Source organism: Lepisma saccharinum, chromosome 1, assembly GCF_977018435.1.
Source record: "Lepisma saccharinum chromosome 1, izLepSacc3.1, whole genome shotgun sequence".
In the NCBI taxonomy this organism is placed as follows: domain Eukaryota; kingdom Metazoa; phylum Arthropoda; class Insecta; order Zygentoma; family Lepismatidae; genus Lepisma; species Lepisma saccharinum.
The window spans coordinates 207,975,888-207,997,063 of record NC_139229.1 but is presented as its reverse complement, the minus strand read 5'-3'; the positions used below and the strand labels follow the sequence as shown (position 1 = coordinate 207,997,063).

Here is a 21,176-nt window from a genome sequence, read left to right as displayed (position 1 = left end):
AGAAGGCTTTGTTGATGTTGTACTGACTGATATCTGGTATTCGCCAGATTTGAGGGTCTCAATTGGAACATTGATTAAAATTATTTTTTTGTTACAATGGTGCAAATTGTTTTTTCATAATTTGTTCAAATTCGCACTGTTGTTAGCACAAGCTCTTTTTGTGAGAATTAATTAACTGACGATTCCCAGAAAATGTGAATTTCGATCTAAAGAGTATTAATAGTTTGTTAATCGTTAGCGCACTTTTATGTATAAACTGAAGTCCTAATACAGTATAACTGTGCATTGTAAGAAGAAAATTAAAATAAGTTCACATGCATTGCCTATTTTAATGTCCCTTTTTAAATTTTAGGGTGCCTTTTTAAGTGCCTATTTTCATCATTTTGGTGCCTATTTCAGATGTTTTTAGTGCCTATAAATCCGCACTCTACTAATGACTCAGTCGGGCAAAGTGATCGTGTTCAGCTTCCAGATGCTAGGCGAGCATTGATCTACCCAGTGTGAAATGCATTCGCGTGCACTCCAGTACAGCAAGGCCAGCACTGCTGGCCCACAACATTACGGTTACAAAATCACTTCTTTAACTTTTAGTTGTTCATTATTTCTTCCCTGTTACCTCAACAGAATCAACCCGCCGTAGGACTGTAATGTTCGTCCTTTTCCGATATGGAACTCCACACCCTCTCGTGGCTTGTTGACAAAACATCTGCCCGGCGACGGCGACATATTACCCTGGCCTGCTTGTAGTCAACGCCAGCAAGAATCCCCAACCAGGCGACCTTGAATCAGCGAATGGGAGACTGTCCACATAGGAGGGAAACTTTGTATTCCAATCAGCAAGGGATGGAAGCAAGTCGGTGATGCCATCGGTAAAGTAGACTGATGTCCTCAGTGTTGCGAACTGCACGATTAAGTGTCCACGCCAGCGCTGTAGCATATGAACCAAGCAAGTTACAATTTTAATATTTTTAAATAAACCATAAAGTTTCAAAGCACACGAGAAACACAAAAATATGATTGCTGACATGCGTATGACATATTCTACGTATGTGAATATAAACGTTTCAGAGCTTTCGATCTTATTAAGACATCACGTCCATAGACACATCCCCCAAATAGAGTTCGCAACACTCGCTGGCCGCGGTCACGTTCCCCCCCCCCCCCTCCCCCAAGCGCGAGGTTAAAAGTTTCTCGGGAGTGCAAATTTCTATTTGTTTTGTTTGTTTTTGCGGGAAGTTAGAGTGATTAAGTGGAAACCGAAAGCTTAAAAAACTTTAGTACTGCCATTGTTTACTATTTTCTACGGAAAGAACTACTTGGTGCCAAAATGGATTTGTGAATATTGCAATATGTGACAATCGTGAAAACTGATTCAATCATCTGTGTTCGTCTGTTGCATTAAATACGTTTGACAACAGGCCAAATGAGGTTCGAATAAATGAACAACGGCGCCAGGACATTCACCTTTCCCTTTCAAATACTCTGGGATTGAAGACCAACCATCTTGAAGTACCAGAGACGATAAGGAAACAGAATCAGGTAGAGTGCTCATATTTCAGCATAACGTAGTACGGTACTATGTAGAAGCAATTAATTCTTGCAGTGGCGTATCCTGGTTTTAACTAGTGGGTAATCTCCGACACTTGATTCATCCACCCACTCCTGAAGTCTCCCTGCAAATTTACCTCAACATCCATACAGGATTTATGAATATATGTGATAAAAATGTTACCTTATTGTTGCGACCACTGTCGAATAATTGTTGTGATTGCACTTGCAGTTAATCTACGTTTAGAATTTCAAATAATAAAACAAGAAAATATAATAAATCTATAAGAAAAAACCTGTAACAAAGAATATGAAAGGAATGCGGTAGTGAAATAAAAACCTTCAATATTAATTGAAGTCTAAAATTCAAGTTACCCCAGTGTCCAGTTACTCGTGCATTCCCGATTTTTGTTTGTATACATGGAAGTTTAAGTTCAAGACCTGTGTACAAGAGATGTTACTGGCCTACCTACATTAACTATTTCCAATTTCTCCGGAAAAGATCCCGTTCCAAATATTTTCACACGCAAATATTGTATTATATCCATTGCCTTTAACTTCAGTAAACACAGCACTAGCACGAATACTAAACCACTAACAGCTAAACAAATATTACATTTTCGAATCGCTAATAGGAAGAACAGCACAAAGCCACCTACAACACGCATTCAATTCCCTGCGCCAATCTTCTATTGTGGTTCCTTACTCATTGACTCAGAATTAAATTCCCTATGGATGCTGAAAAATTCCCTTTCCCAGCTTTAAATTCCCTGTGATGCGCAAGGTTTTATAAGTTGGAATCATTGCTTTTTTTGTTTATATATTTTATTCATACATCTTTTATCTTTATGATCATTATTAATCTAAAGCGTGGGAAAAACAACTTAAATTAACTAATTTATGTGTACGTATATATATATATATAATTTATTTCTGATAGCTTTCCCTTTTAAAAATTATTCATTTCTGTGAAAGAAGTACTCTCACTGGTTTTGAAGGCTACAAAGAAAGTAATCACGCATTTTAAAATACAAAAATGAAAAAAAGTAAGCATATAGTTTAATTACTTCATTAATTGATTAAATTGTTATTTGACGTCGCTTTTCTGCCACTTTTGGTAAATCACTACGAGTGATGATATGACATTGATGAAGGGACATTTACCAAGAACTCCCAGGCCGGTATTCGAACCCTGTAGCTCTGGCGTCGTAGGGAGCTGTGCTAACACTCCGCAACGGAGGTCAGGTGTAATTTCTTGAATTTCTAGTTCAAATTTTAATTTATTTAATTACCTTCATTTTCAATATTAAAGTTTTTTTCCTTTTACAATATCTGTTGAAATAGCAGAGATCAGTAAGACAGAAGCAAATGTAAAATGAGAATTAACATAGAATTGGTTCGCAAATGTTGTTCAGATTTCCCTGTTTCTCGCGCATTTTCAGATGTATTTTCTCTACTTTCTTTTTCAGTACGCAATTTGTGAACCCAGAATTCTGTTTTTTTCCCGAAAAATTTCCCTGTCGTAAACAACACAGCTCCTACGATACAAAGGCCATCGGGGAAGAATGGCAGAAGAGGGCGCCACTGCCAGCCGAGGGAACGGCAAAGGCTCTGGGGTGGAGAGTGCGACCGATGGACTCTCTCCAGAAGGAGCTTACCCTTGCCACGGAATAACCGCGCCTGAGAAGCAGTGTTTCCTCCCCCCCCCCCCCCCCGTCAAGGGATATAAAGGGAGCCGGTGGAATCTCACCCTGACGTCACCAGATTCCACCAGCTGGAGAAAAAGCCTCACGGACATTCCGCGGCAAACGATTGAAAACATTTGACGAAGATTGGTTCGGAAGAATATTGCGAAGAAATAAAAAAACAACTTTTTAAAAAATTATAGACGGGTCATCTCCGATTACCTAGGTGACCCAGAGTATACGCCGCTGAATTCTTGGTATTCTTAACTTTTCTCCGGTCTTCGTGGCGGAGTGGTTAACACATCGCGCTAGGACGCCAGGGATCGCGGGTTCGAATTCCGGCATGGGCATGGATGTTTGTGTCTATTCATCAATTTCATCATGTCATCACTCATCCCCATCTTCGCAAATTAGCCAAAACTGGCACAATCAATCAATCTTAACTTTTCGGGATCTGCTTCCCCAACAAAAAATTTCACCGCACGCCACTGTGTGAAAGCATTCTCTATGCAGCACATTTGCTATGGTCGATGCTATACTCTTTCCAGAAAAGGAGGACATTTACCGATTTCTAAAAAATCCGCCCGGACACCGGACAGACACCTAAAAAGGGGGACATGTCCGGATAAAAGTGGACGTCTGGTCACCCTACTGTTTTGCAACCCACGGTCTCCACATGCTAATAACAAAACCGAAGTCTAATTAAAAAAAAAAAAAGCACACTATAACAAAGCAACAACACAGCAGTCAGCACCACAACACAACTAGTTAACAAAATCAACCCCGCACGTGGTTATGGTGCAAAAATAACGAGAGGCACCCGCCTGCTCCGTCTTGCAACTACAAGAAATGTAAAGAAAATGTGGCAACAACGTCTGAGTGCACGTGCTTATCGGGAGCGAATTTGGCTGTCTATGACACATGCAGTTGTAGGAATTAAGTTAATTACCCACACCTCCTGTAGTCAGCATCATGAGGACTCCATCAGTCCACACAGGAACCATCTCAGATGAGTAGAAGAAAAACTCGAACCTTAAGATATGAGTTTTATCTAGTTTTATTCAGATAAGTTCATTTACGTACATGCGGAAACTAGGAGCTCGAGACTGAGAAATCGGGTTCTTTCGGATTTAGAAACGCGATTACTGTTTTAATTTCTTAGATATCCGACAGAGATCGCAAGGGAACTTTGCTCAGTTATAGATAAATTCCTACGGGGTGTGAGCGACTCAACACTAGGCCTGGTAACAGACCCCCGCAGGAGCGGATATCAAGAAACCACTCCTTTTGCCATGAAATGTGGGAGTATTTATACCCGATTTCTGTACTCTCGAACCCCTGACTAACAAGTTATAAAAACAAAACATTTCTTCACTTACATTATAATGTGCAGTATTTACATAAGTTCAGTTTGATAAATAATTCAAAAGGTTTTGATACATCTTTTTCTGTTAATAAATACTTGTACACTTCTGTTCACAAAAAGTGGCACACTCGTTTTAGTGCCAGCAATCAATGGGTCCTAATCTGTGGGTGAGTACGTTAACAGCACTGATCATTGTCAGTATATAGGATCTCAACAGCAATAAATTATTGTTACAAGAACGATAGACATACACTTTCTGGAATTACATTTATTTTCGTGATAATATTTGTTCACAAATTTTAAAATTACAATACGTTTAGAAAACTCGGGTTTACATGTCAGTGTCAGTTTCCTCAATACATTTTATCATATTGTAAAAAGTACATATGAGTTATTGACTTTTCAGCAGAAACAACAATTTTCTTTACTTAATATAAATTGTTTTCAAATTTATGTATTTTTCCTACTTTTGCATCGCTTTTCTGTAACTTTTGCTGATCATGGCAATGAGGATCAGAGCCGGTGTTAACAGGACATCTTTACCCCCGGACGTTCTTACCCCTCGGTAAAAATATCCTAGGACAGAACTACCCTCGGTAAAAATATCCTAGGACAGAAATACCTCCCAATAAAACGATAAGTTTTATGATCTCCCGTCCCGAATGAGGGTAAAAACGTCCTGTTACACCGGCGCTAGCCATTTTGCCGTCCTGGGCGGTGGCGGTCAGGGCCGGCGGAAAGGGGGGGGGGGGTGGCGAACCGTGCCACTGCGCAGAGCGGAAAATTTTCAGGGTGGCAAAATTTGAAGAGATGAAAAAAATAAGCCCACTGAAAACTTGAAAGTTATAATATAATATTATATTTGGAAGTTAATATATGTAAACCCACCGTTTTGAAGGAATATATCAGTAGTCTCACTTTGAAACCACTGAGTGCCACAAGGGGGAAAGCAGATATGATGCCTCAACTCCGTTGAGATATCAAGTGGGAGAGGTCTATGATGCGCTGCTTCAAATAATTAGCGACAATAAAACTGTCCAAATGGTCGTACATGAGGCTCAGTGTATTGCAAACCAGTTGCGTGTCTATGACCAAAGAGAATAAGATACTTTTTGTCTATGACTTCACCTACCCTCGTCGTTCCACCCTCTAGTACCTGACGCCGAGTATTTCCGACCACGCGCGAAGGTAAACGATCCTCAAGTCCCACTTCCCACCTCCCCCACCACGGAACCTGAACTCTATAGCTGTTCCCTACAAGAGACAGCGAATTCGTTTTCCTTCGAGTTTTTGCTATGTGCTAAAGATTAATTGCGTCGTAGTGATAGTTTTGAGTGTAGTAAGTCTATAGTTTCCTAATCTCATTACAAAATTGCGTCTGACATTCATAACGAACTGGAAAAATCTTCTACAGTTAATCGTCTGCTAAATGCCTTTGCTAAATGCTGCGAAATAGCTTCCGAGGGAACAGCTCGCATCCACCTGTTCCAACCAGGGAGTCGTAACGTACCCAATTTGCGTTACACGGTACGTTCCATTTTGTAGGAGGAAGAGTATGGTTCAGCTGCTGGTACCCATGGAACGTAACGAAATGCAATATGTTACAGACTGACGTTACAGAGAACGTAACAAAATGTATTATGGTAGATATTAACGTTATAAGGGAACGGAACGAAATGAGCACATTGGAACATAACGTAATATGCAATATGGTATATACTACCGTTACAAGGATACAAGGAACGTAGTAACGAAATGCATTGTGGTATATACTAGCGTTACAAAAAAACGTAACGAAATGCAACATGGTAGTAAATAACGGTACATAGGAACGTAATGAATGCAATCCTCCGTAACGGAACGAAGTGAAAGGCAATATGGTTAATTAACGTTACATAGGAATGTAACAAAATGTAAACCACTGTAGCGGAACGGAACAAAATGCAGTTGGGTACATACCATCTGCATAAGGAACGTAAATAAATTCAGTATGGTAGATGTTAACGTTACAAGGAAAGAACAATTCACAAATGTTTGCTAGTAACGTTATAGGTGCGTGACAAATATAATCTATTAAACATCAAGGAAGAAAAAGGAATAGCCCAAATCTCTTGCCATTCATTGGAACATTGCGAAAAATAACTCAGTATATTGTGTGGGATTAATGTTTCGTTAAAAATATGGTTGTTTGTAAATTAATGAATTTCCACCAGGGTTGTTAAAGGATCAGGAATTTTAAATCAATTCAATTCAGGTTCAGCAGGGAATATTAGCAAGCATAAATGGATCTGGACCGTAAAGAGCCTTTTTATGTTTAAGGTATTTAAATAAGTTCCAGGAACCTTTTTTCTGGATCAATTGAAATACGGCACAGGGTCCTTCGTTCCGGATCAATTTAAAGACGGTCTAAGTTCCATATTTGAAATGAAACAATACGCAACTTGGACCGAATTTACACTGTGATAGAACAGGTTCCGGTATTGTTGCGGAACCCAATAGAACCCATTAGTTGATGGGTTCGTGGACGTTTAAAAACCCTGATTTGAAAATTACATTTTTGGCTCGAAATTGAATAAACCTTCCATGTAGTGTAGAAATGAGTAGCCATAGGCGTGCGCACGAAGTCCAAAGGGGGGGTTAATGCCCCGCCCTAATCATGGACGTCTGCAGATATTTTCGACGGAGGGAGAAGCGAGGTATTTTTCCATGGGGCATATTACCCCGATAATAGTGTTGCCCCCTCAAGAAACACCACTTGAATTCGAAATTATCGCATTCCTGCATACCCATTATAATAATTAATGTAAATTACTATGACTGGAATCAAATTATACGTGTGAAATATATACTTTTAGCTGACATTCGTTTTCTAAAGGAGAGAGGTGGCCATCCGCACCCCCCTTTCAGATTTCCATGCCCCTATATTATTATACTTTAATCCAGAAATTTAGGGGAGAGGAATTTTATCGCCGGTTATTAAACTATATTATGCTCTTGAAGAAAATGAAGTATTTTTAAGCCAATGAAAGTTCACAAAACAACTACGGCTAAAGAAGGTGCAGTGGCGCAACCACAGGGGGGGGGGAGATTGGGCCTCAACCTTGGACGGAAATCAATTCTAAGGGGTAAGGTTGCAAACATTGAACTATGGAAAGAAAGGTTGCAGAATCTAAGAGTTGCAGGACAAAACGATACTAAAGACGGATTTAGTTTTCACGTCTTTCGTGCATTATTTCTTCCAGACGGTCAAGAGCATCTGCAAGGAGGCACAGAAGGGCAATTGCCCCCTTTCGATTTATATCTTTATACAAATGTAAATAAAGTTATATAAAATTGTCTAGCTCGTTTCGCTCGCAATATCTGCTTTTCTTACAGTCTTGTCAATTTCAAACCCTTAGCTATAGTGGAACCATGAGCAAAACAACCTGCGCAGACCCACGACTCCTGTACACCATACTCCCGCTTGTAGGGGAGGGGGAGAGTGGACCATGCTTCCTTATGGCCCGAGGTGGAGGGAAGAAGGGAAAGCTGCGCGGGGACTTTTCGTCCCAAGGTTTTTTTCCTTGTGGTCGATGTATAGGGGACGGCGGCAGTCAGCCCTGGACGCCGAACGATGTAAATAGAAAAAAAAATGTAAAAGAGAATGTCATGGGCCTCCATGATTTTTTTGCGCCATATTAAATCAATATTGTTTTCAGTTTGCAAAAATTTGGATCTAAAAGTTTTCTTGATCGCTTCGCTAGCAATTTATTTTCTGTAATGCATTGTAAATTACCAGAGGGAGAAGTAACAAGAAGTAAGTACGTCAGACTATTACAAACAGTTGAGTCTTAAATGTATGAACAATTGTTTGGGGGAGAAGAAGCGCACACATTTCAGAGGCATATTTTTTGTTGTTTGTTGTGGGGGCGAATGAATTCATTATGTAATGTATTAATATAGGCTATATAAATTGTGTACGTATAATAATAGTGCCATTATTACTACTATTATTAATAGTTTATCCAAGTACTCCCCCCGCAGACAAGAATTTGTGGTTACTCCTCTGAGGGGGTGCATCATTTTCTATGTAATTGAAAACTATCGCGCTTCGTTCTCTGGCAAATTTCTTAAAAATAAAAGTAAGGACATTTTGAACAGGACACTTAATAACATAATGGCGATGTCTTCCATTCCTAACTCCCAGGTGTGGGCAGACGTTGTAACATGCACTTTTAGTGACCATTGATTTCTACCATAAATTGCTACTACTAGATAGTGAACATAGAAGTGCATGTTTGGACACACGCCAGAGATTGTGCTTATGGCAATGGTCATCGTTAGTGCTCGAAAGTTGATGTGTGTGTGTGTGTGTTCAGTAGACTTTCAGCTATGCAATTGCGGGCGCGCACTTATGTGTGTGTAACAAATTTACTTTGTTTTTATATAGTCTTGTGCAACGTACGCATACTGTACTTTAGCGAGGACAAGAATTTACATGACCCCAACTCAGCCATGCAAAAATTAAACTTTGATAGTTATTGGAGCCCATTTTAATATTACAATTGTGGGTTCAGTATTTTTGAGGTATCGATAAGACATGTGGAACGACTGATTCTAACAAAATGAGTCAAGTTCAAAAGATATGTGGATGCTATTTGTCATCTCCATTTACATTCCATGCTGTTACACGGGATGATTTGGTAGTAGAGTGATTGACTATTCGGTTTCCATTCTTCAAAAACTCATTGTCCAGAACATTAGAAAGTAACATGCTGATTTGGATACACACACAGGCAGACACGTGCGTCCATCAAGGTAATTAATGTACATTAATTTGCATTTGCGTGCGTCTTTTGATAATTTATCAGATGCCATGCAATAATTACTTAGACAAGATAATGACAATGATGTTGCCATTTTTTGATATTTTATTAAGAGAATTTTATAACAAGAGAACTAAACTTAACCTTAGGAAGTAGCGTGTTTGAAAAACAAGAATTGATTTTAGGTTACATATTAGGAGGCTAACAGTAACGTCTGTTATTGAGTGGTGTTCCTGAGTAATTTGCTCTAAATGTTACATTTTGAGGTACATTCTAAAATGGCTGTCAAATTTATCATAAAAAATCTAAAAATTTACACTAATCTCTCACAAAGAAATAGATATCATGGGAATTAATACAATAAAAAAAAATTAGGATTTGTTCACCAACCAAGGAATAACAATATTTGCCATATATTCAACTCCCTACAACATCGAAGCTCAATTTTTTTTAAAAAAATGTAAATATACATATATTTAAAGTATGCATTCGTACTGTATAAGCATAAGAATAGAACGGAGGTTCTGAAAAGTATATATTGAAACAGTTTTTAAAATTTTGTTGAATATCTTTATTATTCTCTTAATCATTCCAAGGTAAATTCTAAAACAAGGAAAAAAAAGACCTTATTACTTAAAAAACTAGAGAAATTTTGTATCTTTCAAAACAAAGCAAATACACTGTCATTTCCTTCAGGTGTCAATTTAAAACTAAACAGAATTCCACAAATTTGACATGAATAAAAATATATTTCATACTCTTGTATAACATCAGTATATCTGTGCAATTTTGTGAACAGGTAAGACAGCTACTCAAAACTAAATGTATTAATTACTAGGAAACATTAAACAAGTACGAGCAAAATTGTTCTTTTAATTAAATTACTTCTTATGGAACCTCTGAAAAGATTTTCTTTGGTTACAGCTACTTATGTATAATGAACTATAAGATCACAAAAAAAATCAAGTAATTATATACATTATTAATCTAGACAGTAATATTCCCCACATTTTCAACATGTTGTACAAGATCTTTCTGTGGTGTATCATTGGATTCCACAAAGTTTGCTACAATGTTTGTAGTCAATTCTGTGCTGCTATTTCTGAGATTGCTTTTGAATGAAGATTTAGTTAGATTTTTTTTCATGAAAATATAATTATTTCTAATAACAAGTATGTCATCAATAATTTCGGTTGCCATATTACACCTGAGTGGGTTTAGTATGAATTTCAGAGATGAAAAGAGTCTCTCGACACTAACTTGTGTTGCAGGAGTAGAGAGAACAATACAAGCCAAAATGTACAATTCGGGACAACTTGATTTTCTAATTTCCCAGAAATTTAGAACATTTTCAGTCCTTTTCAGTCTTCGAGTTGAAACAAAGTAAGTGTCCAATAATGACGCAATATTAAACTTTGGTGCAGATATGGTATTCCGCCGCAATAAATCTTGTTTCTTTAAGTAGTTTGTGACATGGTCACTGTCATCATCTTCAGTGCTGGAATCTTCTTGTTTCTTTACCTCTCCACACACTGATAAGGATTTCATGTGTTCAAGTCTTAACCACAACTTCTGGAGATACACCTTCGCCACATGGATGTTTTCTTCACTTAAAACAGAAAAGTACCTGGGATCCATGTAAATAGAAGCAAGAAATCCTGGATACTCAAATAATGATGGAAGTCTCTCTTCGTTATTGACATATAATGCTTGTTTTTCTCGTTTGTCCATGCCCTCTACTATGTGGCGTGCAAGGTCTGTGTTGATTGTTGATGTTTTAAGGCGACACTCCAGCCATATCCCGTAGAAGTCGCCAAGTAGAAGCTGTTCTTCTTGCAGCCTCTTTGTGGCTACTTTGGCTGGTTCCAGTGACGTCAAAATAGCCTCAATGTATATCCAGTCTTCTTGCTTTATTTTAACTTGCTCTTGATAGTAATCCCCTATGAACTTTTTAAGTGTAAAAAGTGACTGGAGCATATCATTTGTGCTGTTCCATCTTGTCGGGACATCAAGGGATGGTACCGGCAGTGATTCTGCATTCAATTGACGCCGTGCTGTAGGCGATCGTAAGACACGGCATGCTGCTTGACATGTCACAATAATATCCTTAACTTCAGGAATGGAATTGAGAGCATCATTCACGACTAAATGAAGAGTATGCGACGCGCAACGAACGGATTGGAGACGATAATCTTTACTCGTCAATTCCATTTCAATATCTTCATCTTCGTAAGTGTCTTGAGAAATATTAGACATCTTTGTTTCTTGATCTTCCCCAATAAGTTTCCCGGCTTTAATCATGTTTGCTCCAGTGTCTGTAGTTAAACTATATATATTCTCCACGGGCACATTATACTTATCCAGAATGTTCAACAATTCGTAACGCAAATTGCTACCTGTTTGAGACACAAATAACTCTTGAACTGACAAAGTACGCAATTGGAGAGCCCCATTTACAACAAACTGGACGTTGACACCAAAGAATGATCGTCCATTTTTCGAAGTAGAATCAACTTTTAGATGTATCAATTTTCCCTCCATTTCGCCGCGTATTGTTTCTCTGATCTGCTGGGCCTGACTGAATAGCATGTTCCGTACACCTTCCTTGTTCACGATAAACCTGCAGAGAATAAAATTTGCTTTAATCCTTAATTGATAAGTTGTTTCTTGATTTTTGAAATTTTCAAGACATTTGTTTCAAACCCAAAATAGAATTAAAATTCTTAAAAATATTTTTCAAATAGTATGAATTAATTATATTATCAAGCTTTCATCAACTAGGCAAATGCTACAAATATGAGAAAGCAGAACACTTTTTTGGTGAAAGTGAAAAAGATTGTTATTTAAAACCATAATAGGTTAACCTCTATCAGTGTGTCTAGAAACTAACGCAGCTTGCATGCAATAAACAGTGTTATTTGATGCAATCAACGCTCTTTAGTAAAGTTTGAACTAATGAGGAAGTTATAACACCACCCTCCCTGGTCACAGCACTGGGCTTTGGCAATAGGTCTTTTTGCTTCATTCAGATATACCTAAGGCTGTGAAAAGGATATATGTGACACCTATATTTTTTTTATTTTCTAAAATATATTAACAATAGTATATAGGGGATATCTAAATAAGTTGTACTGCATGCTCAGTTCCATCCAGCACTGGAAAGCTACAGAATGTTAGCATAACCTGTCTCTAGGCATATGGAGTACAGTGAGTTTGTTTTGTCTCTGCGCAGAGTTAGCACGTGATATGGGACAGATGCCGGCATTTTCGTCCCGTAACGTCTAGCATGCAGACAATTATACAGTATTTATATTACATATTCCGACCTAACCTGTGTTATAAGAGTTTAAAACGAACGCACTGTATATGTAACAACTTTGTAAAATTGAGGAAAATTTGACATAATATTTGAAAACTTTATATTAATTAGTTTTGTTTGAGTGTACAAAAGTGTGTTAAATATCATTTGATGAAAAAATGTGTCTCATACATATCAGTCTTCAGAAAATTACTTTTCCAGACAGTTATACTTAGTTTACTTATTCAAAGAGTAACTGTTGCAGTTGAAATTACTCATGATTATGTCAGTGAGTAACTAGTTTTACAGTTATTTGAAAAACTAACTTAACGTAATTGCATTCCTTCTAAACATTGTAAGGATATACAGAACTCTCTACCTTCATTACATGAGGCTGGATCAATAAAATCAATGTATTTGAAGTAACCTGAAATGAATTTCTAAGGAATTCTAACTAAAGAAGGTAGCTGTAACCGTAGCAGAGTTTCATTTTTGCAATAGATGTAACTTTATGACGTTACTTTTACTATTCTTTAAGACAAATTTTTAACTTTAAAATTTGTAGCGTTGGGGGAAAAAGTTAAATTTGGCAACACTGTTTCAACTATGGGCTCCCGCGTAGCCAAATTATTAGTGATTTAACATTTGGCGCTAGCGGTCCAGGGTTAAATTCCTGGTGGGAGCCCTCCAAAATTTCAGTCCTGCCCAGCTACGCGAGGACAGTAGTTGAGCTAGTTAAGGAGTGGGTTCTGTCTTGAAAGCCAGAAATAGCTGCGATGGACTATGCGCGGACCAAGCGTCATCCTTTGAAAAATCAGCTTAGAGTTGTTGGCATTTGAATAATTAGTCTTGTTTGTATACGTCAAATTGATTTAAGGGCCTTTCTCTTAGAGGGGTAGTTTAGCTTCCAACTATTTCTTTTCTGGACGCTTTTGTTTCCTTTTTTTTTTTTCGGAATCTCCTACTAAGGCAAGAAAGCTGGGCTTCGTTCCATTTTGAATTTAGGACATCCACGCTTTGTTGCAATTCGTCATTTCTAGTTGCTCATTAAAACTTCAGTGTTTGGTTTAATCTTGATTGTTGTCATAATATTACAATGCGATGACATACCACAGACATAAAATCCAAAATAAAATTTCTTAAATATTTATTTTCTTGTAATTAATGATCATTGGGTGTGTTCAATTTTTCGCAATAAAATATCCAACAGAAAGTAACTGCAAAAGTAAGTTATTCTTTAAATTGAGTAGCTGCACCGAACCTACTTTTTGAACCAAGCAACTGACTCGAGTAACTTTCCGAACACTGATTAAGACTGTCCGTTACTAACAATGAAAATAATTTCATTCGTATACAATGTGAACATACTAAGGAATACATGTAAAGGACAATCTGACGACATTGATGAAAATACGCACCTGTCAGAAGCTGGCATCGCTTCCAAAAGAGGATTCACTATATCTTGAAATGCTTGGTCATTCATCAGTGAAAAAGGACGTCCGTGCTCCGAGATGAGTCGGATGCAAGACTGCCTGAGGATGTCTGCGGTCATCTTTACATTTAGGAGAATATTGGCTTTCGGATTACTAGAGATAGCATTTCTCATTTTCTTCTTCTGCAGAAATGACAGCTTATCTTGATGCCTCCGCTTGATATGTTTCTCTAGGTTACCACTATGATCTCCCTATAAAGAAAATAGTTTTATTCATACTGAAAGAATTAATATCAAAGTGAAATCTATGTGCGAGTTTGTGTATTCGTACAATATACCCATATACGTAAATATATGGAGACCACTAACTGTCATTATATAACAATATGCTTAATGTATGGAGATTAGTCACAAATTGGAATCCCAGCACTTTTTACGCCTGATTAAAATACTATAGAATACCCTACACATAGTGGACCTTCCCCAATATAAAATACGTCGAAATTCTTGAACATGGGGAAAGCTAGACTACAATGCGTGTGGAGAATTTACAGGACAACGAGCTGGAGGCAACTATAGAGGGGGGCGTGGTGATAAGTGACAGAACAAGACTAATTTGCGGTATAAGCTCGCCTAACTTCTAGATAAACTCTACAGGTTATAGGGAGAAAGTTGTGCTTATGGATTTTGAGATTTTGGGAAAAATTGAAAGTCAATGATTGGGATATGCATTTGAGTTGATTTAGTATATTTTACTTCGCTTTTCTGCCAATTTTGTCTAATTGCGAAGTTGGGGATGAGTGATATGATGAATGGGCACACTTTTGCTCTTTTTACTATAATAATAGAACAAGTAATTTGATTTTGAATTTTAAAAAAAGGATGCAAAGATTGCTCCAATGCAAGAACAATGTGCGTAAAAACTTTGTTCAGTAAAGCCAATTTGTTCAGGCAAATTTGCTTTGAATTTTTAATGCTTAAGTAATGATAAGTAACTTTTGTCAATTCTAGGTAATTTTGAACATTTATAGTAGTTTTCTGAAGATTTTTTTGTAGAGTTTGACATTTTATTAATTGAATATCTTTTACCCTTATTTTTCAAATTTTGTCATGTGATAATGTCCTCTTGCTGACTGAAGTAAACCTAGGACACACTGCTTTCAGTATCTTTCAGTTCTTTCAATGAGAGTATAGAGGAGCTTTTCCATGCTGATTTCGATGCATAAGTATTAATTACTAAGCAAATTATCCACCATCGCGTTTGTTCTGTTTTACCCAATGAGAGTTGCGAATTTGAACAAAGCGCCAGACAAGCAACTGAATCTCTACACAAGCATTTATTTCTCAAACACACGCACGATGCAAGAAAAAAAATTAACAAAAGTAATCTTTGTCAATTTCCCACACGATACTTGTGTATCGTACTGTACACGTCTTTACTAGCAGACAATCATTTTTATTTTAGAATCTCCGTCAAGTGTTTATTGATCATATTACTTCAGCTTTATTCTGAAAAGCCATTGCAACTTTTGTCTTCTGTAACAATACAACATAAAATTATTTTTTAAAAAAAATGATTTTAAATCTCACGTATTTGCCAATTCTGCATTAATCTCACTGCTGCTAACAGTGTGTATTACTCCATTTTCCGAACAAGTTGTAGTAAATTTAAACATTTTACACTTATCCATTAAATTTATCAAAAATTAACTCATCAACTGTTAAGGAATTAATAACAAATGATATATTTTTAAAATTTTATTTTTAGGTCATTAATTGCTTCGCCCTGTTATAAACGCTATTTCCTTGATATTAACCAATTACTGCAATTCAATCCTGGACATATTGGACACCCATTCAGAGGTGTGTGTTTTATAAACTACAACCCACGGAAATCTTTCCTGAACCTGATATTTTGTCTTTCCAGTAAAGTCACAATTTGATCTGAAATATTTTCATACGTTCAGTTTTGGCCCGCAACACCATCAATAAAGCATTTGGTTTCTGACGAAATATAATGTATGTACCAAACGTAAAATTTAACTTACCACTCCATCAAATTGATCAATTTAGTCCAATTTTGCATATACGAATTAAAATAATAAATTTTACTAAACAATTCAAGTGATGGAATAAAGGTCCTACTTGGAATGTTAGAATGTAACCATCCTCCGCAATTTTATATGGATATACTAGCTAATGGATAGTAGGAATTTCCCACGATTGCTCTCTCCACGAAAACAGTCCAGTCAAAGTCTGAGCTTCCCCTTGTCTCCTCCACACCCCTGGTCCTACAGGGTTGCCACACATCTTAGCTGCTCAGTCGACACTTCGCGCGTTGTACAGTGGGATCCATGAGTATTACCGTGCAAATTGTCCATCACCATGTTAGTGCATTTTATTTGACCCAATAAGAGCTTCAAGAATTAAAAGAAAACTCAAAACAAGCTGTTGACAACTTCTGCACCAGTATACATAAAAATCCATCGCTTAAAACACATAGGATGTACGAGAAAAATAACGAAAATAGTCGGACAATTTGCCGAGCAATATTAGTGCATCGCACTGTACGTATGCGGTTGATTGCGTCAGCTGAAATTGTTGCTTATTGGTAGAAGAGGCATATATTTTTGGTAAATAATACAAAATTTCGGTACAATTTTCGGGTTCAAATGCGCTAAATAAAATAAAAATTCGTTGTTATAGCGGTGAAAAATCTGATCAAAAGTGGTGTATAAAATGACAAATTGAATATAATCCTAAATTTGATTAAAAAACTGCACTTATTACACAAAATAAGTATATCCCTTATAGTACATTCGTAGCATATCAGTTCTGTTGGAACGCTACGCATTTATGTAGTTACGAGAGTACACTGCTCTCCATAAATTAAGCAACAAATGGTGATCATCCAATCGAATCAAACACAAGGCCCAAGGGTGTACATATTTTATTTGTAACGAAAGAAACAAGTGTCCCACGCCTTACAGAACAGAAGAAACACAAAACAAGGTACACCCGTGGGCAAAAGAAATGAAATGTATGCATGGAGCATCACAGGTGGTAAACGTTGGAGACGGAATGTGACCGTTGTCTGACACTAATAAGGGATATGATCACCGCTCGCAGCAATGCACACCTCACAACGCATGCTGCCAATAAGGTTGTCCACCAACTCATTGGGTATGAGGGTCCATTGTTGGGAGAGAGACAGTTGAAGGTCTTGGAGTGTTTGTGGAGGGGGCACAAGGCCAGGGAGACGTCTCCCCAGAGCATCCCACTTGTGTTTAATGGGGTTAAGGTCCGGGGAACAGGATGGCCACACCATGCGTTGAATATGGTGTTCGTCCAAGAACCGATCGACTAGTCCTGCCCTATGGGGACGGGCATTATCGTCCTGCAGAATGAAGCCCAGACCTCGTTCTCGTGCGAAGGGTTCCACATAACGTGCAAGGACCTCATCCCTATAGCGCTGACCTGTCATGGTGCCACGTGGGAGGATATAAAGTCAGTACATCCACCAATAGAAATGCCACCCCATACAAGCACACCTCCACCACCATATCTGTCCCTTTCAATAATATTGGAGGGATGGTAACAAGTTCCTGCCTCTCTCCAGACCAATTGGCGTCGCGAATCACTGTCCAGTGAGAACCTGGACTCATCAGTGAAGAGAACGGACCGCCACTGGTCCAGTGTCCAGTTCACATGTTCTCGTGCCCAACGTAAGCGGGCTGTCTTCTGACGCTGGATGAGTGGTATACACAACACTGGTCTCCTGACATACAACCCACCCTCATGTAGCCGTCTGCGTACTGTACTCGTTGACATACGCCATCCTGTGGCAGCAATAGCCGCTGTACGCACTTGGGTAGCTGTTGCGGACCTGTTACGCCGACTTGTCAAACGGATATATCAGTCATCCCTCACCGATGTCACACGCGATCGACCTCCACTGAAACTCCGTGATGCATTTTGCGTTCTCTGGAACTTGTTCCATAACCTGCTGACAACTGAACGATCGACATTGAGCGACCTGGCCACTTCGACCTGACGCTGCCCTGCTTCTAGTCTACCGATGGCACGCCACTGTAATTCATCAGCCAAATGATGCCTGGTTGCCATATTTGACCCTTTCCGTGCACTTGACTCACCTCTGCACTCTCCAGATAGAGACACACACCTCTTCCGTTCACGCGCTTCTTCGACTCCAATACCTGGTACGCCAGATATTCGTGCGAGGGCACGATGATCGCACTTTATGACTCACCTGTTTTCCCTAACGCATTCGTTGCTTTCTTTCAGCGTGCCTACCACTCTTCTTCTCTTTTCTCCAACTGTTTTCTCTTTTACCTCACATTTTCTTGTTGTTGCTTAATTTCTGGAGGGCAGTGTATTAAGTCTATTCTGTATAAAGGGGTCAATTTATGCTTCTCAAATATTTACAGCAGAATTAATCATTTCTCCGTGAATTACCTAACTCAGGATATTTCAAACTTCAGAAAGTATCGCATCGGTAAATAAACTAATTTTGTGTTTAGGAGTATTTCTTATTTTGCAGATCATTTCGTTACGAAACAGGGTAGGAAAATGCACCTCACCTTTCAGAAACATGAAAAATTAACATTACAGCATGTCATTTCACATTTCGTGTTTTCGTCAAAAACGAAATATGGATGTGTCTACTTACTGGCAAGACTAGGTGAGCGGCGTGACCTTGACTGAACTCTTTTCGTGACTTTAGATTTATAAATTAGCAGTTTGCACCTTTTCATTAAGTAGCCTCCTTCCTTTTTTGTCTTATTTCTACAGAGACTAGTTGAATATCTAGTAAAATGACGCGCTGTATTACAATTACTAATAGTATTACAAATTGTACACAAACATCAAAGAATGAAATACATTAGACACGAGTTTTCTGAAAATTTCTTCTTTTTCAAACTTTATACAGACGAAAATCGTGAATGGTAGTGAGCTCGCCCTGTTGAATAGGATGGGATTTCTGAGTGGAATGTTCAATGCAGCATATTGATCAAGATACAACAACTGAATTACGGCGAAGTAGGTTAGAAACCCTGCGTGCTCAAGAGCAGCTTCGATAAGGCACCTGAATTGTCTAGAGCTGAACAAGGAAATGGGCGATCTTTATTTCCCAAGGCCATTCCGCAAAACTAATGCCACAAGAAGTTTCCTGTGTGGATTTGTGAGCATGAAATTGTAGGTTGATGATAGTACTACAAGACGTCAAGTGGATTTTTTCCGTTTCGTTATTTTATATCGCTTTGCTACCTATAGAGTTTGAATAACTAATTAATCATTTGATGAGCAGACAAACACAAAGTAGCCGATCCCGTGGCAAATTAATTAGCGTAATACAATGCGAAGTCTAAAGTCTGATTAGAACCTGGACTAGAAGATATTGTCTTTATACCACTTCCATCATCTATCGCATCCTTTATCATCGCGATTAACAGTGGTAGACGCGAAATAAAAATAGAACCTTTGCAAGGACGTCCGAAAGAGGGGCAAGGGGTGGACGACCCCCCTGGAAAATGAAAGTCAACCAAAAATTATATATATATATCACACATATAATGTCATTTCAGCTACAATAATATATGTTAATTATTGCATGAACATAACTTCAAATTAAAGTAATGTTTTTTTTTAAAAGACAACACTTATGGTGTAGGACATGCACCTTGTTTCCCCCCCTGGAAAAAACTACCTTGCTTGCCCTTCCCTGAAAAAAAATGCGGGCGTCCATGAACCATTGGTATCTACTTCGGAGTATAAAGCGTTGTTTCTTCAATGTATAGCGCGGAAGTAGACCGCAACAGCCTCTTATTTGACAGGAAATAGCAACACGAGAATAGGGATTCCTCGTATTTTAGATTTTCTCAAACTAATTTCAAGTATGTGGTGGAAATTCCTTCTATATAGTATGCAAATCGAGGTTTGCAGTTTGAATGGGCGTATTCCTTTTCTCGGTTTTTCCTGGAGACGATATTTTCAATTACTTTGAAGCATTTTGTACCATTTTTTATTTTTATAAGCAATTTCATTAATTATACATATGATAGAATGATCTAAACATGAAACTCATTGTCTCTTCCAATGATTAACAGTTTTCCTTGCCTTTCATTACGCTAGGCCTCTCAGTCGCTATCTTTGTTGTGAACCTAGATTAAGTGTGGGGCTTATCCTCTATGCTTTCATCATACAGCATGGCTGTGGGCTACATGCTTGACATCTTAACACAACTCCTTTCAAATATTTCTCGGGAAACGTATTTCACCTATCGTCCTACGGGAATCAGACGAACGTAACTACAAAAATGCGGTTTTCAGTTTTGTTAAAAAAAAAATCCTCTGAAGGGTATTTGAAGTAAATCGACATTTTTCCACTTCTAATTCTTATCTGTAAGACTGAGTCACGTTTAAGAGTCAGACTTTATGCACAGTAAGGCTAATCGGAACTGAACCTACAGTTTATAAAATTGGATCCGAACCACTGTGTGCCTCCACCGGGTATCGAACCCGGGACCCCTGGAATACAAGGCGACGACGCTACCACTGCGACATCGGGGAAGCCGACCTTCACTTCAAGTATCGCTATCACTTTTTAGTAGTCAAGGAGTATTGCATTCATTTCAATTTGGAGTAAGAGTTCAGCATTCACGTAAATCAGCAAACTTTGAGTTTTAGATACCATGTTCAATAACAACTTATATCGTCACGGCCAACAAAATAATGGCCATGAAAAAGTTAGTATCAAGACACCATACTAAAATTGCTGCTTGAAGAACACCGTAAAGACTAAAGTCGTTGCCTGCTCCGTGACTGATCAGCTAAGCTGCTATTTGAAACCCTGGCTAAGGTATGGACGTACCATTGAGTTTGTCCCAATATCTATTCAACCTCAACATAGTAAATAACTGAAGAGGTAGGAAAGCTACGTAAAATTGCCGAAATAGGAAATAAAATACTCCTCTACCCCCCACACATGCATATGCAGCCGAGTTTTGAAATGCCGAAGCAAC

General features: G+C 38.2%; 1 protein-coding gene across 1 annotated transcript; it reads right to left on the bottom strand.

Moving 5' to 3' along the window:
- Nucleotides 1-5,748: 5,748 nt before the first annotated feature.
- LOC145988580 (uncharacterized) lies at nucleotides 5,749-14,254 on the bottom strand. The gene is made up of 3 exons (XM_083123561.1): nucleotides 14,121-14,254; nucleotides 10,878-12,024; nucleotides 5,749-5,853 (listed from the first exon to the last, which is right to left on the bottom strand). The coding sequence occupies exons 1-3, from the start codon at nucleotides 14,252-14,254 to the stop codon at nucleotides 5,749-5,751; spliced, it is 1,386 nt and encodes a 461-aa protein (XP_082979687.1).
- Between the last annotated feature and the right edge of the window lie 6,922 nt (nucleotides 14,255-21,176).